General features: G+C 36.5%; 1 protein-coding gene across 1 annotated transcript in view; it reads left to right on the forward strand.

Annotated features, from left to right (window-relative positions):
- Nucleotides 1-25,530, forward strand: part of LOC111149113 (gamma-aminobutyric acid type A receptor alpha2 subunit) — a 121,110-nt gene that overhangs the window by 35,519 nt on the left and 60,061 nt on the right. The window contains exon 4 of the mRNA XM_022506033.1: nucleotides 15,576-15,643. Coding sequence (XP_022361741.1) covers nucleotides 15,576-15,643 — 68 coding nt within the window. The remainder of the gene's footprint in view (nucleotides 1-15,575; nucleotides 15,644-25,530) is intronic.

Raw genomic sequence — 25,530 nt, forward strand, 5'->3', positions numbered from 1 at the left:
TGCACACTTTTATTTATTTGTTGCTTTTCCCTCCAAGACCATGATGGCTTCATACTATGTTCCTTGTCTTTTATCTAAGTGAATTACATAGAGTAACAGATATGTTATTTTGAAGGAAGAAAAACAAGAAGAAAGAAAGGAGAAAGGGAAGAAAATTCACTTATCCATTTCTCCATGTCTTTCTACATGTAGCTGTCTTCAGAAGTACCAGATTTAAGCTAGAGTGATATGTCTTTTGATTTAAATAAGGGGCGGTTCGACATCAAAATTTGTATATTTATATGTGTGCACACACGCACATACTTATAACACATGTTTAAATATTTATATCAATATATAATACACACATTTATAGAGGACATGTATGTGTGTATACACATGATAAGATACACATATGATATATATGATAGGATGAAAAATGTATATGTGTGTGTGTCACATATCTATATAAAGTTTTCATGCTGAAGTTTCAATGACGTTATGTTTTGCGTAAAACCAACACTGACTACCTAACTAGATGACAGGTTTCTTTATTATTTCTGTACTATTATATCTCTCTAAATATGTAACTTAAGGCTGGTGTCTGACAGATGTGTAATAAATGTATATGGTTCAATTATACTGACACTACTGAAGATACCAAAGAGTCTTAAGCTAAATGAAAAAAATCCTTGTATTTTTGAATGATGTTTTACTATTCGAGTAGTTAGGAGGATGAGATGTAAGCAAGAGAAAAATGTTTCAGCTATTGAATTTAAGTGAGGGATAAATTGAATATAATTATTTATAGCTCATAGGATGATCATAAAAATAAGTAAGTAAATAAATAAATAAATATATATATATATTTTATAAAATCCTGGACTAGGATAATTTTATAAAATTATCCTAAACCAGGCTTACAGTAAATGCTTAATAGGCAGTAAGTTCCTTTTATTATCACACAATAAGAATTCAACAGATAGGACAGGTCTTAAAGGTTGCTACGTACATTCTAAAAGTTCCTAATTACAGGTTTAGTGTAGAGTAATCATAATATTTTCCAGTGCACATGCCATCGGGAAACAGCATCCAGTGATGGGTGATAAAGTTAATTACTTTAGGAGATTTCTTTTTTCCTTCTACACTACTTTAAGCCAAATTTATTTTTAAGAAGAAAAGTGATACTATCATCAAATTAGAATATCAATAAGCTCTATGTTAGAAGTACAGTTTCTTTTGAGGCTGATCCAGGAGATTCAGGGAAAGATAGCAATGGTTTGTAATAGTGCCAGCAAGGCTCCCCATGCATTTAACTCTGGAATGTTGTAGATGAAAAATGTTGGATTTTTGAATGTGAGAACTGCATTCTTCTTGGAAAATGTTTTTAGCATCTAAATCTAAAACTTTGCCTTAAAATTTTTCCATATATGATTAATGTAATTCAGCAATTTTACCACCATCATAATATTCCTACATGCAATTTATTTCAGATTATCTAAGACATAAAGAGAAACTTGATGTATTTCATATTTAAGAGTGTCAGGATTCGTATGGCCTTATCTTTGATCATAATCTACTGTCCATTTAGATTTGAACAAGAAGATTGAGAAGAATTTCCTACTCATATTTCTAAAGAAAATGTAAACTACGTAATAGCAAACAGTGAATGATAAATGATTGTTTTCAGAATGTTGCTTCATATCATTCTATGATTATCTGTGATGCTCCATACTGCTCATATAAAACAAAATGCTGGGAGCTTTTGAGTGGTGAATAGAGTGGAGGTAACACAGGACCATCTGATAACTTCCCATGCATTGAAAGTACAAGGTGATTTGATTATTTCATTCAAAGGAGTAAAAACTTCTGGGACCAACAGAAAGACTAATTAAATACCCCAGAAATGGCAAGGACAGCTTCACAGAGGATGTGTTATCTGAGCTTATTTTTTAAGAACGAGGTTTAATTGAGAAGAGAGTTTATATACAGGAAAGAGCAAGTGTGGAAAAAGAACAAAGAAATGAAGGAAAATGACATGGATGAGGTAGACATTATGGAATAATACTGAATCAGGATGGAAATGTGGACGAAGACAGATCATGAAGGGTCTTATGTGCCATGCTCTAATCTTCAAACTTGATCTTTAAGTACAGGAGAGTCACTGAAAAAGGTCTGATCAGATGATCAGAGAAGAAACATCACACAATATCTACTTAGGAGGGAGTACTTTAACAGAATCATGGAAAGTAGATAGGAGTTGGCAAGATGGGAGGCAGGAGGACTAAAAGAGGCCATTCCAAAGGCCACTGCTAGTGAGGCTGGAAAGGAAAGTCAAATTCAAGAAATATGTAGGAAATGTAATTGACAGAGCCTGGTGAGCAATTAAAATGTAGAATCTGAGTAAGAAGGTCAGACTGAGTCTAAGAGTTTGAAACTGATGTGGTACCTTTTACCAAGACTAGAAATAGAGAGGCGGAATTTTGCATATTTGAAAGTCGTGTTCAATATGAGCTTTTGAAATTGGATTGTGTTTTCCAGTAGTTATACTTGTATTACATTTAAATGCTTCCCTTCTACAAAATAGTAAACAAAAAACAGAAAAGTCATTTTTCAGGGTGAACATTATTTTACTGTCAACAGCAGTATTCTGTGGGAATGGTAAGAGATCATAAAATAAAGTCAATTGGCATGTTTTAACTTACGTACCTTTGTATAGTAAAGAAAATGAATACAGCAAGATTTTTCAATCCCTTGATAATAGCAATACATATGAATTATATTTCTTAGTGCATTAAGAATTCTCAATTCATGTTGACATAAAATCATTCATTATCTTAAAAAGATAGAAGTTTATCTTTATTATATGTTGGATATGAGAATCCTTTCTTATTTATATGCATTTGGGGAGCAAAATGTAAATTTATATGAGCATAGTTTTCATTTATAAATTCTCACAAGTTAGTTGTTAATCTGGCATCTATCGGTACTTGGAGAACAACTAATAAGCTCCAAGTTACTAACTCAGGAATACTAGATTTGTAATAGCCTGTGCCCAGACTGAAATATAGACTCTTAGTATTCTAGTATATCCCATGTGCTCTAGATGTCATCTTTCACAATTTGAGAATGGGATTACTAGAATCTCACCACAAGAGAATCTAACTTGAAGTAGTAGAAGTGATATGTTTGAGCACATCTTCTGTCTTTCGCTTGTCAGAATACCAGACTGAACATGTAGCTACTGCTTAATGAAACATTACCTTGAGGAACATAAATTGCTTCTGGTACCACATACGACTTCCCTTTGGAAACATTCTCTCCCTTGTCTGTCAGCCTGTGGATGTCTCTGGACTGTACTTAGTAAACCCTTAGTTAGTTATTTGTTAATTGGGCCAAATGGCCCCACTAAACTGATGGGAATCAGGGTCTATTCATTCTCTCCTTTCCCTTATCTATTTGATTTCCTTTACTAGTGCCTTGGGGAGAGAGGTGTGTCTTCAGTTTCCTCACCAGAGTAAGCTGAGTCATTGGATATTAAAGAAAGACATTTCAAAAAGAGAGAGACACCGCCTGGTGTTCTACCTGGTGATGGTTCCAAGGGCCAGAATAGGCCAAAACCCTTTTGGGGTTGAATAAAACCTGCAGTGATTTTAATTCAGATTCATTTGCAACTCAGAATCAATGACTGTCATAATGGGATGTATTTAGTTAATTCTTTAAGGACATTTTGTATCCTGTTCACAAGCATATAGTCATCTTGACACTTGTCAGAATTCTTTTTTTTTTTTTTTCTTGTTTAGGATTCCTAAACGAGCTATGCTCTTTAAATAAATCCATTTTCGTTAGTAGGAAAAAATCAAAGTAAAACAAAACTACAAGAACAAACAATATATAAAGAAGCAACAATTTAGGAACACTAGAAATCTAACACTGAGAGGAATTTTTGTGTATTTTTTTTAAAGATTTTTATTTATTTGACAGAGATCACAAGTAGGCAGAGAGGCAGGCAGAGAGAGAGTGAGAGAGAGGGAAGCAGGCTCCCTGCCGAGCAGAGAGCCAGATGTGAGACTCAATCCCAGGACCCTGGAATCATGACCTGAGCTGAAGGCAGAGGCTTTAACCCACTGAACCACCCAGGAGCCCCTTTTGTGTATTTAATATATGTTGATATTTCACATTTCCGAATCATCACAAAGAATCAAAGACCAAAATGTAGAACTTTAATGAACTATGATTGTACTGAAACACAGTACATACTGATTTTATTACTGTTCTTAATTCTTCCTACTTTTGTAGGCACTTTGTTGACCCTGTACTATTTGCCATTCCCTTTTATCAAACATATCTTGAGTGCCTGCTGGGAGGAAGGTATTGGGCAAGGTGCAACAATTCCTCTGTGGTAGAATGGTAACAAATTATATTATCAAATTCTAAGTTCCAGCTTTCTTTTTTTTTTTTTTAAAGATTTTATTTATTTATTTGACAGAGAGAAAGAGAGATCACAAGTAGGCAGAGAGGCAGGCAGAAAGAGAGGGAAGCAGACTCCCTGTTCAGCAGAGAGCCTGATGCGGGGCTTGACCCCAGGACCCTGAGATCATGACCTGAGCTGAAGGCAGAGGCTTAACCCACTGAGCCACCCAGGCACCCCGCAAAGTTTCCAGCTTTTAATAGGGAACACTAAGTGCCATATACACAGAAGTCACTTAATAAGTATTTTTTGGCTTGGACAAAATTGAATAATGACAAATGGCACATGTAGGTGTTATGGGAATCATCCCAGGAAACAAAATGTCTTTGTTGTTGCTGAGAGAGTTAAAGCAAAACACTGCAATGACTAACTTGTTCTAAGATATATGTGTGACATTCTATTTATGATACATGATAAGCAAAATTTTATTAGTATCCTGATCTTCTTGAAGGGATATCCTCTACAGTTTGATTTTGCTCTTAGTATTGTAAGTTCATGTCCTTATTAATATCACTGTTAATATCCAGATTACAGGAGTGAAGACAATATAGCTTATTGCTTAGATGGTTAGCTCCAGTGAATACAGTTAGTATCTTTCCTGAGTCTTTAATTATTATCACTTTTTTCTTCTTAGAATAGCTGAATAAGGTTTGCATTTAGCTCTGGTTTCTCTCAGAAGCAGACTGTAACATATGCATTAACTTCAGAAGTCCTATCAGGAGGCACTGGAGAGGAGATAGCTAAGTGACACAGAAAGGGAGGGGAGCCAAAACAGGGTACAGGTATTAGTTATTGAGCGGGTTACTGCTGAAAACTACTGGGGTTTGGTTTCCTCTCCCACTGACGTCCTCTAGGAAATGGTGTGGGACATGCCTTAGAGTTGTCTCCACTAAGGAGGAGAGAAAGCTGAGTTCTATTTCCTCCGACTCCCATCAGTCATTGCTTGTTCTCAGGAGTATGAGCTTCTCTGCACTTCCAGTCTGCCCTGCACAGCCAGGGAAAGCCCCCAGGCAGAGAATCAAAGACGGGTGCTGCAGAACATCATGCCAGATAGAACAATTGTGATTGTCAAAGGCATATAGAAAAAGAACGGGCAGCAGATGTGACATTGGTCTTCTGTGGATATATACTATTTTAAATGTGGTTAATATAATCGTTTAAATATCAAACCTTTTACTTGAAATCATTATCTAGTATTCTAAGAATGATGGACAGATATTTTGCACAGAACTTGTGTTAAGACAAGTTATGGCCTTAACTTTCCTGCCACCAGACCTAAAAACCTGCTTCAATTTATTTCCACACTCTTTCTATTCACTCCTGATATAATCAAGGATATTCCCTCCTCCTCCTCCTCCTCCTCCTCCTCTTCCTTCCTTCCCTGTATGCATTGTCAGTCCCTTAATGCATGCACTGCCTACCCAGGAATGTTCCTCTATCACCGATTTTTTTTCTCTCTACTCCAGTCCCTCCATCTGTGTTGCCATATGCTCAGACATCTTCCACCTTAAACAAGCAAAGAAGTGTCTCTTCTCCCTCACCTTCCTATGTTGTTAGTGTTCTCTTCCTCTTCACAATCAAACTCCTTAAGAGTTGTTTCCAATCACTCTAGCCTTTTCCTCTTCTCCCTCTTCTCTCACTCCGTGCTGGTCTCTGTGCACATTCTTTCCTCCACTGATGGCTCCGAGGTCTCCAAATGCAGTGACTATTCAGACCTCAGATTACTTGATCTCTCAGCAGCAGTGACTGTCCACCACTCTCTTCTTCATAAGGGTTTAAATTGACTTTGTAACACTCTTTTTAAAAAAAAAAACAACTCTTTCTTTATTTAAGAGAGAGTGAGTGAGCATGAGCAGGAGAGGCAGAGGGAAAGGGAGAATCTCAGGCAGACTCCATTCTGACTGCTGAGCTTGGAGCCCCATGTGGGGTTTGATCTCACCACTCTTGAGTTCATGACCCTGAGACCATGACCTGCATTGAAATCAAGAGTTGGGTGTTTCACCAAATAAGCCACCCAGGCTCCCTGCCTTTGCAACACTCTTACCTCTCATCTTCGGGTCACCATATTCTCCTCTACTTTGGATTCCACCATTTTTCTGGATTCTCCTTCCTGGCTAACTTCCTGGCTCATTTTCTTTTACAAAGTGTTTGTTTGTTTGGTTGGTTGGTTTTGATTTTGTTTTTTTTGTGCCTCTTAATCGCCTTTTTCTATTTTGTCCGTCCCTCTACCCACCTTCCCTCTGGCAATCACCAGTTTGTTCTCTGTTTTGAAAGTCTGTTAGGTCTTGTTTGTTCATTTTGCTTTTTAGATTCCACATAAATGAAATCATATGGTATTTTTCTTTTTCTTTTTGACCTATTTCACTTAACGTAATACCTTCTAAGTCCATCCATGTTGTTGCAAATGGCCAGCTCTTTCTTTTTTATGGCTAATATTCTATTACGTGTGTGTGTGTTTGTGTATACACAAATATTTATTATACACGTTGGTGGTATAGTGGTGAGCATAGCTGCCTTCCAAATGTATATTATATACACCATTACACACACACACACACACACACACACACTCTCTCTCTCTCTCTCTCTCTCTATATATATATATATATACCACATTTTCTTATCCGTTCATCTGTTGATGGGCACTTCGGTTGCTTCTGTATCTTGGCTATTGTAAATAATGCTGCTGTGGTCTTACAAAAATACTGTATGGTAATACATTTGTATTGCATTAGTATGACATCAAATTAAATAACCTAGAAGAAATGGACAACTTTCTCGAAAGATTCAAATTACCAAAACTAACACAAAAAGAAACAGAAACTCTGAATAGACTTATATAAGGAAAGAGATAGAATTAATAATAATAATATAAAATTTCTATCAAAACAAATCACAGGTTTATATGGCTTCACTGATGAATCTTACTGAACACTTCTAGGAGGATTAACACCAATGCTTCATAAATTCTCCTTAAGAGAAGAGAATTCTCAACTCATTCTATTAGTCCAGTATTACTCTGATACTAAAATGAAACAAAGACCTTGTAAGAAAATAAAACTGTAGACTAATATGCTTTGTGAACACAGACATACGTATGCTCAAAATAATACTAGCAAATTAAGTACAGCAACATATAAAAAATTAGGCACCAAAACCAAGTGAGTCTTATCCCAGGAATGCAAAGTTGTTTTAATACATGAAAATAAATTGGTGTAATATACCATAATAATAGAAAAAAGGGCAAAGAATTCATGATCATATTCATATTTCATAAAACGTATTTGGAAATATTCAAAACCTACTTATTCACCAGTTTAAAAAAAAACTCTCTATAAACTAGGAATAGAAGGGATTCCATTTATATGAAATGTCCAGAATAAGCAAATCCATGGAAACAAAAACTGAATTGCTAGTTGTCAGAGCGTGGCGGGAGGGAACATAAGGAATCTATGCAGAGTTTCTTTCTGATGATAAAAATATTCAAAGTTTAGATAGTAGTGACGTTGTACAACCCTATCCTAAAAACCACTGAACTGTATACTTTAAAAAGGTGTATTTTATATTATGTGAATTATACCTCAAGAAAGCTATTATAAAAAAGAGACTGTATGTGTGAATAGGTAGAAACAGTGTTACTACAGAGAGATGATGGTAGCTTTAACAGTATTAATGGATGGACACCTGGGTGGCTTAGTTGTTAAGCACCTTCCTTCAGCTCAGGTCATGATCCTAGCATCCTGAGATCGAGCTCCGCATTGGGCTCCCTGCTTTCTGGGAAGCTCGTTTCTCCATCTCCTGCTCCCCTTGCTTGTGTTCCCTCTCTCACTGTCTCTCTCTGTCAAATAAATAAATAAAATCTTTAAAACAAAACAAAACAAAAAGCAACAGTAGTAATGGACAAGAGGTGAGAAGTTGTTGGATTATAGATATCTTAGAGAGCCAACCAGACTTACTGTTGAAAACAGAGAAGTTGTGGATGAAACTAAGGTTTGTGGCCCAGAGCACTGGAACAACAATTTGATACAATAGGGATTTATTAGTGTGATTGATTTAGGAGAGAAAAATCAGTTTTGTTTGGGATAGGATGAGTTTAAGAATCTATCAGTCACTTGGAAATGTCAATTGGCCAGTTACGTATAGGAGCCTAGACTTTAGAAGAATGCTCTGACTCAAAAAAGAATTTCAGGCATCCTTGACTGCATGAAATAAATTAATCAAGATGTATGAATAAAGAGGACCAAAAACTGAATGTTGGGACATTCCAATATTAACAGGAAGCTGGTATAGGAGTCAAGCAACCAGTAAGGCTGGAGAGATTGTAGTGTTCCAGAGACCAAGTGAATAAAGAGTTTCTAGGAGAGGGAGCCTTTTCTTACATATTCTCATAGCATATTACATAGCATAGCATATACATATCACATATTACATAATACATAGTAATTGTTTATTTATTTGATTTTGCATAGTATCTCTCTTCTAATGCTATAGCATTGTGATAGCAGAGGCTATATTTACCTTCAATGACTGAACTAAGAATGGTAATTCATTTGTTCATTAATTTGGCAAAAAAATCTATCAATTATGTAAGGGGTTGTTCTGTGCTGTGGCCTTAATTTTCTGAGCAAACAAAAGTCCCTGTCTTCATGGAACTTAATTCTAGTGGGAAGATATAGACAGTACTATCTAACAGAAATCTCTGTGATGATAGAAATCTTCACCCTGGCTATCCAATGTGGTAGCAGTAGTTGGATAGGGATAAAACATGGCTAGTATAACTAAGGAACCAAATATTTTATTTTAACTAATTGAAATTATATTTAAATAGCCACATGTGGCTTGTGTCTACCCTATTAGTAGAAATAGGCATTAAACAGTAAACATGATAAGTCAATGAACATATAGAGCCAGGGAGAAATGTGAAACAGTTGCAGTTTAAAATAGGATAACTAATGAAACGTTGAATGCTGCATCAGGGACTAATTATGTACTATACAGTGACTAACTGAACATAATAAAAAAAAGCTAAAGAAAATAAAATAAGATTTGATAAAAATTTATGGGGCACCTGGGTAGCTCAGTTGGTTTAGTTGGTTAAGCTTCCAACTCTTGGTTTTGGCTCAGATAGTGATCTCAGGGTTGTGAGATAAGTCTGGAGTCAGCCTCTGCTCTTGGTGTGGAGTCTGCTTGAGATGCCCTCTCTCTCTCCTCCTTTGTTCCTCTCCCATCTCCCTGTTTGTACATGAACTCTCTCTCTCTCTAAATATAAATAAAATCTTAAAAAAAAAAAAAAGGTGGTAAGATGGACCTCGTCGAGTTGTATGATTTCCAATCCTCTTTCATGTTTTATGTTTAGTTTTATGCCCTGGCAATTCTACTGCAACTGCTCATTTCCAGGCTTTACACATCATTTATACCAGTCAAGCAAAAGGGCTAATTTCAGTATCTTTTAACATACTACTTAAAAAAAAAAAAAAAACCCAGACTTTATTCTCTTGATTTCTACACTTTTCTTTTCTTAGTATCACTTTTTTTTTTTATTTTGCTTTAACCATTGCAACATCTTCCAAACTGGATACATCATCTTCAGTCTCCTCTGATTCAGCTTTCCCACTGTTAAAATATAACATAACAGTTCTAGTATAGTATCCTTGCAGGTAAGATTCTCCTGAAGTCCTTCAGTGAATGTCCTGCTGCTACAGAAAGAGAGATAATATTCTCAACATTGTGGTACACTGGGTCTCTTTTGATACATCCTCTCTTTCTTTATAAACTTCCTACCCCATATTACCCCAACCTGCCTACATATATTAACTGTATTCATGAACCAGACTGGATTATTTGCAAAGGATTTTTGAAAGTGAGTTTGGTATATATACACAATGGAATATTACTTAGCCACCAAAAAGAATGAGATCTTGCCATTTGCAGTGATGTGGATATAACTAGAATATATTATACTAAAAGATGTAAGTCAATCAAAGAAAGACCCAAATGATTTCACTTATTGTGAAATTTAAGAAACAAAATAGAGGAACATATGGGAAGGGGGGAAAGGGAGAATGGGAAACAAATCCACAGGAGACTCCTAATGATAGAGAACAAACTGAGGGTTGATGGAGGGAGGTGAGTGGGAGATGGGCTAGATGGATGGTGAGTATTAAAGAGGACACTTGTGATTGAGCACTGGGTATTATATGTAAGTGATGAATCACTGAATTCTACTCCTGAAACTAATATTGCTCTGTATGTTAACTAAAATTTAAATAACAATTTAATTTTATTGTATGCAGCATTACGTAATGAAGAACAGTTTTTTTTCCAACTAATTTAAGCCTTCTTTTTAAAAAAAATATTTTATTTATTTATTTGACAGAGAGAGATCACAAGTAGGCAGAGAGGCAGGCAGAGAGAGAGGGGGAAGCAGGCTCCCCACCGAGCAGAGAGCCCAATGTGGGGCTTGATCCCAGGACCCTAAGACCATGACCTGAGCTGAAAGCAGAGGCTTAACCCTCTGAGCCACCCAGGTACCCCTAAGCCTTTCTTGAAATTATTTACATGTTCATTTTGGATATCCTTCAGGGCCATTTATTATTTTTTTTTATGAAGTATTTCAAACATTCCAAAGAGTACAGAAAATAGTATGATTTATTTGATGACCAGTTTCATCAAATCTTAGAATTTGCCAAAATTAAGATCAATTTAAAAAAAAAAGGAAAATAATAGAATACATTAGAAACCATTAGAAACCCCCTCTGTAACCCTGAGAAGGTTATTCCCTTCCTCTCTCCCCAGTGATAACTGCCTTTCAAATCCTGAATTTGATGATTGTTCCTAAAGATCACACCTGTTGTTGTTGTTGTTTTTCTGATGCTTTTATTTTCATTATTATTTATTTGTCAAAGAGAGAGAGAGAGAAAGAGAGAGAGAGAATGCAAGCAGAGGAGTGGCAAGCAGAGGGAAAAGCCGGCTCCCCTCTGAGCAGGGAACCTGATGCGGGACTAGATCCCAGGACCCTGGGAACATGACCTGAGCTGAAGGCAGATGGCAGAAGGCAAGGGCCACTTAGGCATCCTAGAATCACACCTGTACTACATGCAGCCCTTATTTCTCCTCAACTACTTATTATTAACCTTCTGGTGTTTTTGCCTTGGAAAAACCTATATAGAAGATTCTCTTCTGCATATTTTGCTGTTGGCATGTCTAAAGCCAAGAATTTAGCTTACAAACAATTATTTTGAGGTAACTCATGGTATACATTTATGTTAAAAGCCACTTATTGTTTGTTCAAAAATTGAATTTTGGTTTCCACTGAAATAGTGTTTTTCATTAATATATTCTTTCCTTTTGCTTCATATAACCTACCCCAACCTGCAGCAAACAGCACCTTGATCAGTTAGTAGCTGTTACCACTGAGACAAGAACCTTCCAGCGAAAAGATTATAACTCACTGAAAGCTCAGATGATGATTAGCATTTCTTGGCAATAAATTATTTTTAATGAAAAAAATAAATTGTCTTCACTGGGATCCAGTTCCCCAGGCTTTCAACCTCCCTGTATCAATGGATAATTTGGTCTCTGTCTTCACTAATGGCAGTACTCATTCTGCTATTCATAGTATTTGTAATGTAGGTGAAATATCTTGGGAAAAGGTTTGCATTCTACATGAACTATAGTTAGAAATTATTTGTTAAATATAGGACACCTAATATGTGGTAGACATTGTGCTAAGCCCTGGTGATAGGACAGTGGACAGAAATGACATAGTCCTTGTCTTTTCATGAATCTGAATCCTGGTTGGGGAGACAGACCAAACATAAACAAAACCAGAAAGTGAGTAAAAAAAAATAAATAAATAAAAATAAGGCATGAAAATAAAAGTAAATTCTAAAAAGTCCTATGAAAAGGAAGTGTCAGGGAGAAAATAAGGGGAGCAGGCTTACATTATACAGGGGCATAGCAAACCTCTGCTCCGAGGAGAGGACATTTAAAGAGCAACTTAAAGGCAGGTAGACAATCAACCAAAAAGGGAAGCGAAAGCGGCAGTAGCCAAGGTGGAGGTCCCCCAGTCAGGACACTGCAAGGTGAGTGCACTCCATGGGATCAGGATTTGAGAAGGTAACTCACAGTACTTAAAGAGGAGAGTACTCCTCGGTGAGTGAGGCTGCCGCCAGATTATTAGTACATTTCTCTACTCTGTGACAGACACCTGTCCCATGGCTCCCAATATTATAACAGGTATTAATTAGCAACACAATTTAACCCTGTTCTAAATCCATATGGGAAAACAACAATTAACCAGAAGATACTACGGCCTTCGACAGATGAGTGTCACAAGATCCCCAAATCACAGAAATGCTTAAAATCTTCTTTCTTCTCTCCTGCCCTCCCCTTTCTTTCTTTTCCCTTCTCTTCTCTATGGAAAGCCAAATCATAATCAGAGGTAGCATTTTGAAAATAGAACCTTAGGAAACTGTGTTAGATGTACCAAATATCCGTAGTCCTCACCCTAAAATATTTTACTAAGTCATGTCGATTGTTGACATCTCTGTTGCTATAACCAAGAATCACTTTCTCAAGTCTCTTAGCTATTGGGTATTCATGGTCAGTGTTTGTCTTGCTGATTTTCCTTTTTTTGAACTTGCATAGCTGGAGAATATTCCTTGCAATGCCTCCATTCTTTCACTGTGCTTATAAAGTTGATCAACCATGAAATCCTTTATTTAAGGTAATTTTGCATATCTGTGTTCTGTGTCTTTAGGTGTCGCTCTTAGTGCTTAGAGCTTTGAGGGTAATCTCATTTTTTCTCTTTGGATTCTGAGCTGCCATTTCCTTGCAGCCACAAGGTACTGATAACAACCTTCCATACCCTTTACCTGCCATTTGGCATATAATGGATATTCTTCATATCCTCAGCATGAATATATTCCCACATTTTGTCATCTCTCTTCTCGAGTTCTGCTACTTCAGACTAAGGAGAATAATTTCATTTGCCTCTATTTTAGGTGAAGACTACCTCAGCATTTCCATTTTTCTTCATGGAACATTTTAAATCAATATCTGTAATAACTAAAGTTTTATTCAATTGTTTATTGAGTAAGTGTGACAGTATTGATTTGGTATGAATAAGAGGAAAAAGCAAACAAACCTGAGTTCCATTTTCGTAATTTCTTTCTAATAGCGTGTATAATTCACATCTAGGATCAGCTACATGATTTGTGGGACCTAGTCCAAGATGCAAATGCAGGGCCCTTTATTCAAAAGATAATTAAGAATTTTAAAAGAGAAAAACAGGACACTAAAGCAAGCTTGGGGCTTTTCCAAGCACAGGGCTGTATGAGACTGCACAAGCTACAATGCCCACAAAGCTGATTTTCTGGGCAGGTCTTAGGGGCAGCTGGCAGCTGAGGGTAAACTTTATAAACATATTTATTTCCCAGATGAGTTTTATGATAAAATTTCATGAAAATAGTTTTTAAAATAAAATAGAATAGAAAATAATAAAGCTGAATAAATATATTTATTTGGAACACTGCATTTTTTTTGGTGCAGAGTATTAGGATGAATACAGTGAATAGAAATACTTAGTTAATGAGAAAACACTTTTAGCTTTAGTTTTCCCTTAGGGCTTAGGAGCCAGATTGCTTGGGTTCTAAAACCTGGCTCTATTCACTCTACCAAGTGTGGGTCATTAGGCACACTTCCTTACCTTTCTGTGTATAGATAAGTGTACATGTAGATATGGAGATAATAACAGAGAACTTACCTCATAGGATTGTCATGCAGATTATTATATTTCAAGACTTTGAAGTCTAAACATTCAAAGTCTGCTCTGTTATTTCAAAATCCTTTTTGCTTTTTATTTTGGTCATATTGGATACAGTATACCCAGACTTAGTTTACTCTCTCTTTTATGGTTCTGAATTAGTGTCCAGTATAATATGAAAAATATTTTGTGATATTTCTTCTGTGGAATTACAAATTTGATAATAAATGAGACACTCAGTTCATGATGATAGAAATTAATGATGTATTTTTTTTTTTCTGTAAGTACATTGGAAGAATTATTCTTTTCAAGTCCTTTTGAGCCTTTCCTCCATCACTATTTGGCTTACTTAAAAGATCGAAATCACAGGGCTAAAAGAGCAATTCAGGGGTGCCTAGGTGGCTCAGTCATTAAGCATCTGCCTTTGGTTCAGGTCATGATCCCAGAGTCCTGGGATTGAGTCCCACATGGGGCTCCCTGCTCAGTGGGGAGCCTGCTTCTCCCTCTCCCGCTTCACCTGCTTGTGCTCTCTCTCTCGCTGTCTCTCTCTGTTAACTGGATAGCTCTTTTTTTTTTTTAATTTTACTTATTTATTTGATATGGAGATAAACAAACAAATAAATAAATAAAATCTTTTAAAAAAAGAGCAATCCAGTTAATTGTGTTACAGTTAATAAGTTACATAACATTTGAATCTAATTCAAGTAAATCTTAACATTTCATGCATTTGTAAATACCTTTAAAGACAAGTTTGTATGGAAATAATCCATTGTGATTAATGTCTGTTAATTGCTTTTATTTTTATGTCACTGAATAATGAAGCTTTTTATATTAATCTGAATTATATTTATTTCTAACAAATAACAATTCATTTCTGTGCTTTATTGAGAAGATATACTAATTTACAATCTACAAACTAAACCTCTACCATCATGAAGTACCATCTGAAATATTTAGTTTAAAAACCAGATTTAGCACTCTATCAAATAGCAACCATACTAACCACACTTTATTTTTAGTACTGGTAGTAAATTTATTGTAAACTAGTTCAGTTAACACAGATTCTGAGAAACTATTAATTCTCAGAAATATGTTTAAAACAAAATGCTCTAAATCAGGTATAGTTTCCAAGTAAAAATGCCATAATGCTTCCAGGAATTTAGCATTTAGGATTGTGAGAATCTATGAAATAATTGGGCATTATAGAAATTTTTGTTGTTTGTGAAAGTTGAAAAGAAAGTAAAAACCAATATTCTTAAATATCACAGAGCTTTCTAATCATTCCATGTATTTGACCCCTTCTCTTTCAGTGGCTTTCATTATATATTATCTATATTTAATCTCTTTTTCTCATATCAGACAGTATTACTGAAGTCTTCACTAACATCTACGTGACCAGTTTTGGCCCTGTCTCAGATACAGATATGGTGAGTTTTTCATTAAATAGTATTTTTATTTCATATTATGTTCCCATTATATGGGGGGAGGTTAGAATAAGCAAATATTTTTAGTGTTATAGAATGATGTGTCTGTCTCATGCCTAATCGATCCAAATACTTGGAGACTTAAGGATACTTGTTTCTGTCAGTGGTACACTACTCTTCCTTGAGTGTTTATATTAACCCTTCACATTTTATATTCTTTCAGAGTTTGCCTATGTAGCTACAGTGTGGTAAACAATTAGTGAAATACAAATAATTATATCACTGAGAACCATTTTCTAAGATTGAAGGACCTGCTTGGACTTTGATAAGTAAAATCTGTATAGTTTCATAGACAACCACTCCTTGCACAATGTACTCATGGTCAGTGCTATAAATGCAAAACTTCCATTGGAGGTAGGGTCCTTTTCACATTCCCTAAACACATACAATACCTACATGCTACATACATAGTAGGCATATATAAATCAATCTAAAGAAAACAGAATCTTGACATTCTTGGATTCCATGGAATTGGTATTTACTTTTCTCTAAAATGAGATGGGTAAAGAAGAGGAAGTTGGTCTGTTGGGTTAGAAACTGGCAGGCTAGAAACATCATAGATAATTATTAATTAAGCATCAAAATTTTAGTATTTATTTGGTTTTCCTTTTCTATTGCTAACGATAGCTCTCAGGAATAGAAATTTTTGTTGAAAGACTCCATCCACCTTCCTTATGGCCCAGAAAGTGAGAGTTCGAGGAAATGCTCTTATCCTTTCTTTGCCTGGTCATCGTCCATCATGTCACCTTCCCCCAACTTCCCCCCTTCTCTGACAACCCAAGGGGAAGAACACCAAGTCTGGTGGCTTTTCACTGGGATAAACACACAAAAACTAAGTTTTCCTTGAATGCAGGCATCAATAAACATAGCCAATATATTGGGACCTCTTTACCTTTCCTTCAGGAAGCAGATATGCCATTTCTATCATTGAAAACACTTGCTTTGTCTTCTACCAGAGACTATTCTCCAGCTTCATGGTCCTTTTCTTACATTGACTTGGATGGCTCAAACTGTAAGGTAGCACAGGGGTTATGACCCCCAACTTTGGTGACTTGGTTGATACTAAACAGTAGCAGGTCTTTGAAGTTCTTTCAAATTCTAATATGAAGATTTAAGTGTCCCCCCCCACCTTAACTCTAAGCCTTAACCACAATTCCACAGCAACAGAAAAAAATCCTTTCAACATAATCCTTCCTCTTTTGCGGTATCTTCTGTTGTGATCTGAAATATTCATCTGCTTCTTTCCGTAGGTCAGTTTTAAGTGTACAGGAACTTAAAAGGTGACGGAGACATATTTAGTAAGAATATGTATTCCAAACACTATTGGTTGACTGAAAAGACAATGTATTTGCTCTGCTTGTCTCAGTAGAATCTCCCAAATATTAGAAAGACACAGTGAGAATGAGCACCTAACCTTTATGTGGAGTCAAGGAGAGTTAGAATTTCATCTGACACTGAAAAACTAGCAAGATCATATATACATGGTTCTTTTATGGTTACCTTTGGTGTATTATTACCAGCCAAAGCAGAAAGGCAAATAATATAGGACCCAAAATATCATAATTTCCAATGTTGTCTATCTTGTGTTGTGAATATTATTCATTCACAGCATTGAATGTTGTGAATCTATATTGTGTTGTGAAGTTGCTCAGTTACCTTTAATGTTTTTGGGTTTTATTTTTAATTTTTTTTTTACAAAGATATTTATTCTACCTAAAATCTCAAAAATAGAAAAACATATACTTCTCTTAGACATATGAAATGTTTGTTTTCTGGAGATTTTGGACAAACTCATTCATACATTTTTGGCAAAATGTGGAAGGTGACTTTTTTCCAGTGGTGACAATGGATTAGACTAATCCTCTTTGTTCTGATCTTATGGTGGATTACTAACACATTTAGAAAGCAGGTAGCTTCAACTCAAAATGGATTAAAGACTTGAACAGAACTACTGAAACCATAAAACCACTAGAAGAAAACATGGGAGTGAAGCCATTTGACATCAGTCTTAGTAATGGTTTTTTTGGATCTGAGATCAAAAGTAAAAATAAAGAAGCAGGTCTACATCAAACCGAAAAGCTTTTTCACAGCAAAAGAAACCATCAACAAAATGGAAAGGCAACCTACACAATGTGGGAAAATATTTGCCAATCAAATGTCTGATAAGGTGTCAATAACCAAAATAAATAAAGAACTGACACCACTCAGTAGCAAAAAAAAAAAAAAAAAAAAAAAAAAAATCCCCCTAACAATCAAATTTAAAGATTTTATTTATTCATTGGACAGAGAGAGATCACAAGTAGGCAGAGAGGCAGGCAGAGAGAGAGAGGAGGAAGCAGGCTCCCCACCAAGGAAAGAGCCCGATGTGGGGCTCGATCCCAGGACCCTGGGATCATGACCTGAGCCAAAGGCAGAGGCTTTAACACTCTGAGCCACCCAGGCGCCCCCCTAACAATCAAATTTAAAAAAGGAAGACAAACCAAACATTTTTTTAAAAGATTTTATTTATTTATTTGACAGACAGAGATCACAAGTAGGCAGAGAGGCAGGCAGGAGAGGGGGGAAGCAGGCTCCCCGCTTAACAGAGAGCCCGATGCGGGGCTCGATCCCAGGACCCCGAGACCATGACCTGAGCTGAAGGCAGAAGCTTAACCCACTGAGCCACCCAGGCGCCCCCAAACAGACATCTTTACAAAGAAGATATGCAGATAGCCAGCAGACACATGTCAGGCACCAAGTACTACTAATCCTCAGGAAAATGTCAATCTTTAACACCATGAGCTAGCACCTCATACCTGTCAAGTATGTTTGTCATTAAAAAGACAAAAGATTAGTGTTGTTTATGATGTGGAGAAAAAGAAACACTTGTACACTGTTGGTGAAAATATAAATTGGTGCAGCCACTATGGAAAATGGTAAGGTTTCTCAGAATTTAAAAAGGGAACACATTTTTTTTTTTTAAGATTTTATTTATTTATTTATTTATTTGACAGAGAGAGCAAGAGAACACAAGCAGGGGGAGTGGAAGAGGGAGAGGGAGAAGCAGGCTCCCCACTGAGCAGGGAGCCTATGAGGGACTCAATCCTAGGACCCTGAGATCATGACCTGAACCAAAGCAGACACTTAACTGACTGAGCCACCCAGGTGCCCCCAAAAGGGAACTATTATATGATTCATTAATTCTATTTCTGGGTATATATTCAAAGGAGATGAATACAGGATTTCAAAGAGATTTCTGCACTCCCATGTTCATTGCAGCATTATTCATAAGAGCCAAGATATGGAAACATTATGTATATTATACAGATATATAGTTCATATATAATTCATATATTATATATATGAACATCTTTGGTAATGGGAAAAACCTAAAATCTGCATTTGTGGCAACACAATGGACCTTGAGGGTATTATGCTATGTGAAATAAGACAAACAGAGGAAGACAAATATTGCATGATATCACCTACACGAGAAATATGATTTTTCTAAGTCAAACTCAGAAACAGAGAGTAGATAAGAAGTAGCCTTGGGTTGGGGATGGGGTAGTAGGGAGAGGTTGGTAAAAGAGTACAAATTTTCAGCTATAAGATGAATAAGGTCTGAGGATCTAATGTATGGTGGCTATAATTAATAACACTGTATTGTATAATTGAAATTTTCTAAGAGGGTAGAGCTTAAATGTTTTCACACACACACACACACACACACACACACACACACACAGATAAATATAAGTTAGTGAATGAGTTAATTAACTAGATGGGGGAATGCTTTCACAATGTATATGTATATCACTACTGTGTACACTTTAAATAGCTTATAATTTTATTTGTCAGTTATACCTTAGTAAAGCTGAAGTTTAGAAAAAAAAAAGAAAAACAGAAAAGAAACTGTGATCATTTAGTAAGTGCTTCCATGTAGAAATTCCTTGCAGACATTTGTCGGGAAATGTATCTGTTTTTGCAAATTGTAAATTCTGGGGAAAAAATCAACTAAGAAAGAAATGGGAAAGGCATTATAATTCTGCAGCAGGAACGAAAGCCTAGCAGTCAACATAAGGAATCCACTGATGTCAAGTTGAAAGGCAGCACAGGGACTGCTGACATGTGAAGTTGAAGACTCAGAGGTTAAGGACAGTCTGCCCCAGAGCTAGGACAGGACCATGTGTGAGTGAAACAGTCATTATCAGGCAATCATGCTTCTAACGGTTATGGGTCTGTGGTTCTGTTTGCTGCTGTTATTCTTAAAAATGGTACTTATTAACAAGCTGATGGACAGAAAAATAAAAGTAAAAAGTTGGTAGCTGTTGTTAGGTATGCGGCCATTAGCAACAGAACAAACTTAAACTCTTTGGTCTGAATTGAATTAAAAATTTTGCCCTCTTCAGTGAATCAAGCTCAAGAACTTTAAAAAATTTTAGCAAGCTCCAAATTTGCTTCCTATCTGGGAAGACCTTGCTACGTATTGTTTTAAACATTAAAATGCGCTCACAATCCAAATGATCTGGGTTAAATTGAATTCAAGTAGAGTTGTAGTTGGAAATATTTAAATAAAAAACTACTTTGATTTTTTAGTTTTCCTTTTCTATTTTGTAGTGTGTGTGTGTGTGTGTGTGTGTGTGTGTGTGAGAGAGAGAGAGAAATGTGCACGTGCACTTTGTATGTAGAGATATTCCCTAGATGAAGTACATACTTAACATCTTGGTGGGCTCTTGAAACACTCTAAGTCCCCAGACCTTTTTCCTAATGATTCATTTTCCTTGCATTACCTAGCCTAACATGGTCCCATAGAATTCTTTTGGTCATGTCAGATTTTCTACATTATTTCTATCTTGATTCACCTTGTTTACTCAGTCCTGCCCATAGCTGGCTTGGAGGAAGTTTTATGAATTGCAAAACCATCAAGGGGGCACGTACTTTGTCATCAGAGTCCAGTCAGAGGAAAGGATCTATAAGTGTAGTTTGAACAGGGAAAATCTAATAAAATGAATTATTAACTAGAACAAGGTGCTTTAATAATAAAACAGGGTAAAAGAAGGCTCTAAGTACTGCAGAACTAGTATATGCAGAAAAGAGCATCTACATTTGGGGTGAAGCATCACAAACAAGCAAAGAAAACACACACACACACACACACACACACACACACACACACACACACGGAGCTGTCTTCCAAAAAAGGGGAAAGGAGTCTGCATTTGGAGCTCAGAGACAATACACTAATAATTGGCATACATAATACTGTGTGATATGGGAAGGATTTTGAGTGAGAGACAAGAGATAGTTTCATCACTCAACAGGTATTGTTTGTTATTTGTCCAAATCTAAGAAGAAAGATGAAACTGGAGGAAATTAAAGTTGACTAACCTCTATACACATGTAACACACACATGTGCATGTGTGGACACAAACACACGCTCATATTGTGAACCTATTAGGCAAGACAGAATTCAACTTAAAAACATATATACATTTTATAACGAGAAATGATTTGGTCTTCATCATCACCAAATATAATGATTTTCAATCTTGATATTACTTTTGCTGGAAAGCAAGATAAATAAATGAGGAAAAATTTAAATTTATGTTAGTATAGATGGCCAAGAAGTGAAACTTATCTGTGACACTCTAAAGAAAATGAAATATATTATATGTGGAAGGAAAACACATTATTTTTTTTTTAAGATTTTATTTATTTATTTGACAGAGAGAGATCACAATCAGGCAGAGAGGCAGGTAGAGAGAGAGGAGGTAGAGAGAGCAGAGAGCCCGATGCAGAGCTCGATCCCAGGACCCTGAGATCATGACCTGAGCCGAAGTCAGCGGCTTAACCCATTGAGCCACCCAGGCGCCCCGGAAAACACATTATTATTAACCATATGTGCAAGTGGACATGAAAATAACTCATGCCTTATAGAAGCAGTTTGGTAATGAGAAAAAATTAAAGAATATATTTAATTTCACTTTTAATAGCTTAGCTAATACACTTATTTCTATGCAGTGTGCATAGACCCAAACCCCTAAATCCTGTTCAGGTCAGTGATGTAGATTTGTTGTGACATTAGCCTGAGAGGAAAAAGCAGCATAGCAAAAGGAATTAAGAACCAAGGGAACACACACACATACACACACACTTACATTCTGTTATCTCAGAATCATTAACTAGTGTAATTGTCCAAAGAAAGTTGCAGATCTAAATTATAATTAAAGATTCTAATTACAGTGTTTGCAATTAAGTTTAAAAATCTTTTATTTCAACATCTAAAAAATTCATGAGTAAGAAGGTAATTAAAGTTGGGAATGTACTAGTAGCTGACAGTTGACAAAGTTTGCAGTAGGCATGTGCATTTTAGCAATTTATAACTCATTCCTCTGTTATTTTTGCTTTTTCTTTTCTCCTTAGTTTCTATATAGGTCTTTTCCATATTAGTAAACATTTTCACTGTGTGTGCATGTTCTTTAGGCATAAGTGGTATAGCTACCAATTACTGTGCTAAAACCTAAACTAAAAACCCTAGTCCAAATGGTAATCTCTTGCAGTGCTAAGTGTTAGGGTTAGAAATTAAACAGTGCAAATTTTGAAATCACCTCCAGATTTCTGAACCTGAGTTTCCCATTAGGCTATTAAGAAGCAGGCTGTCAGATTGAGTTATGACTTTGGTTTATTGATCATTTAAATCCCCTTGATTAATCATTTTCTGTCCCTTTGAAAACAGAGTGCATTATCTCTTAGACTCACCAGAAGCTATTGAGGTATTCTGTATTTTGGTGGTTAACATCATAGGGAGACTGAGAGAGTTATTAGATCTTGACATTTGGTCAAAAATTGACACTGGACTTAGGTGTTAACACTTATCAGAAGTTGTCATTTGTAAATGTAGCTAGATAAGGAAACCTGTTATAAACATAGCAAATACTGTTTACCACAAGCAGTCATTTTACCCACTTCAAAATTGTCCTAATTGAAGTTGATGACTGGAAAGTTACTAATATTTTGGAAGGATAGAAATTAGACTTTGAGAGCATTCATTCAGCTAGTCAGTATTTTCCAGTATCCTCTTAGAGTTTTTAATATTGTCCCTTAAAATGTGATTCATGGACACTTGGATTGGATTTTTTCCTGGGTTCCTTCTACAATCTGTGGAACTGTAATTGCTAGTCGTGGGATATGCTAGTCTGTGTTTTAACAGACTTAAGGTAGGGGGTTGGAGTAATATAGAGAACATGTGATGGAGTCAGATTTTTTGCAATCCAGTAATTTGTATTAGAAGATAGGGAAAGGAAAAAATAGTTTGGAAGCTCTTTTATTCCACACAAGAATGACTATGGACTGGGCCAAATTAGTGGTACCAAAGCTGGAAAAACTGAAAAAATATAGATCTCCACATGTTCATATTAGTCAGACTTGATGATCTGTTGGATGCAGGGGTTGAAGGAAGCACAGGATGAAGTTTTGGGAGATTGGATGGGTGGTACCATTCACGGGGATGTGATACACAGAAGGGAAAGATTACTTTGCTGTTGTTTTGGTGTTTGGAGGATGAGTACTTATGTTTTGGATACAATGAGTTTGGGTCTTTGTGAGAGATTTAATCGGCGATGTCTAGGTGCCGACCTATATGCAGAGTTTGGGAGGAAAGCATAGGGAGCCATGTGATAGTAGTTGAAACCATGGGCATGTATAACATTGTGCAAGAAAGAGATTTCAAGTGAAATGGTCATTGTACTTTCACAGAAACTCTAGAATACAAGAGAATAAAACAGATTTTAGAGGAGACTATGAAGCGACTGTAGGTGTCTGTCAACATAAAGGAGGATTTCCTTCTCTGAAACAGACTACGTTTTGATCCTTAACAACAAAAGTTAGAAATCACTGCCTTTTATTCCTTATCAGATGCAATGATGAACAATAGTCAGATGTTTGTATCATTTACATTTTTCTGTCAGTGTAGGATTCTGTAGGGGCGCCTGGATGGCTCAGTGGGTTAAGCCTCTGCCTTCAGCTCTCAGGGATATGGGATCGAGCCTCGAATCACATCAGGCTCTCTGCTCAGCGGGGAGCCTGCTTCCCCTTACCCCTCTGCCTGCCTCTCTGCCTCCTTGTGATCTCTCTCTCTGTCAAATAAATAAATAACATCTTGGGGAAAAAAAAAAGTAGGATTCTGTATACTGATGGTGGTATTATTCATGTGGTAATGGGGAGGACTCTTGGATTTTGCCCAGAGTAAAATCTAACCTAGGGAGTGGGGTAATAGTTTCAGAAAAGAGGGCAAATAAAGGCAGTTTGACTAGATTGACTCCATCCTACCTTCCTGCAAGAGGGTGGGGTTCAGGTGATAGTTCTCTTGACTTCTTACAGAGAAGGACACTCCTTAACATTCGCCCATTCCTTTTTATAAACTAAATAATAAATAGTTATAATTTCTGAACATGAGTGATTTTTTAAAATTAAAATTGCAGAGGTCACATGTTCTTTCTCCAAGTTTCAAGGGTGGAATTTCTCTTCTGGGGGGAGTCACACAGAATTTGTTTTCCCTAGTCAAGAATAATAGATGTTGTCTATTGATGCTACTCCCATAAATTTTCTTAGGGGTTACCATTACATGTAGATTGTTGGCAGACACAAGGTATCATATCCCATGGTGAGAATTTTCCCAATGGTTTCCTACCACACCAGGAGAATATAATTTTTTTTAAAGATTTTATTTATTTATTTGACAGAGAGAGAGAGATCACAAGCAGGCAGGGAGGCAGGCAGAGAGAGGAGGAAGCAGGCTCTCCACAGAGCAGAGAGCCCAATGCGGGGCTTGATCCCAGGACGCCAGGACCATGACCTGAGCCGAAGGCAGAGGCTTTAACCCACTGAGCCACCCAGGCGCCCAATACCAATGCAAGAGAGCACTGCAAAAGTAGGGACAGAGCAAGGATATCATGTTATGGAAAAGCCAAGAAAAGGATTCAAATGTATCATTAGATTAAGAACACGGAGGTATTTGCTGATCGTGGTAAAAGCAACCAGATTGCAGTGGGTTGAGCATGTGGGAGGTGAGGAAATGGAGAAATCATGGAAGCAACATTTTTAAGCAATATGGTTGAGGAGAGGAGGCGAGACAGAGGGCAGTAGCTGTAAGGCATTATAACTATCAGTGAGGTTTTTCTTTTTAAAGATTGTATTGAACTCACTGTTTTCTGAACATGCCATTATCTCTAACAACTCTGTGGAGATGTTTTTCACTTTTCTTGTGATGCTTCCCTCCTTTGCCAACTGGAGATCTTTCATTTATTCAAGGCCAAGTTCAAGTTTCATCTTCTCCAATGTCTTTGTTGGCTACTCCAAGTAGGGTTAGTCCTTGTCCTTGTGTTCCACCACATGGTGTACTCACGTTTTTATGCCTTCGCATACTGGATTATAAAAATCTTCACATCTGTCTTCTTTTTTGCTGTCTGAGCTACTACAAGGCGTGAGTTGTGTTTGCTCATTTCAACAAGATTTACTAAGTACGTGCTCTGTGTCTGTCGCCGTGTGGGAGCTGAAATCCCTAAGTATAACCAACCAGTGCTTGTCCTCAAGTTGTTCACAGTGATGTGAGGAAACAGCTAAGAAAAGTTATCAACTTTGAAACAGTGGGATCATGCTTTTATTGAAGTATTTATGGATGACTATGTAGCAGAGGGTATGTGGGTATAGGATATCTATATCTGAGAAGGTTTCTAGGAAAAGAAGATAACTACAGAGGACAAATGAGGGGAGTGTTTTAGCACAAACTGGAAAGGCTGGTTGAATTTAGTAAAATGCAAAAATTTAGTGTGACTTGAGCCCAGAATGCTTT

Source organism: Enhydra lutris, unplaced genomic scaffold, assembly GCF_002288905.1.
Source record: "Enhydra lutris kenyoni isolate GAN:26980312 unplaced genomic scaffold, ASM228890v2 scaffoldscaffold21, whole genome shotgun sequence".
Lineage (NCBI taxonomy): Eukaryota > Metazoa > Chordata > Mammalia > Carnivora > Mustelidae > Enhydra > Enhydra lutris.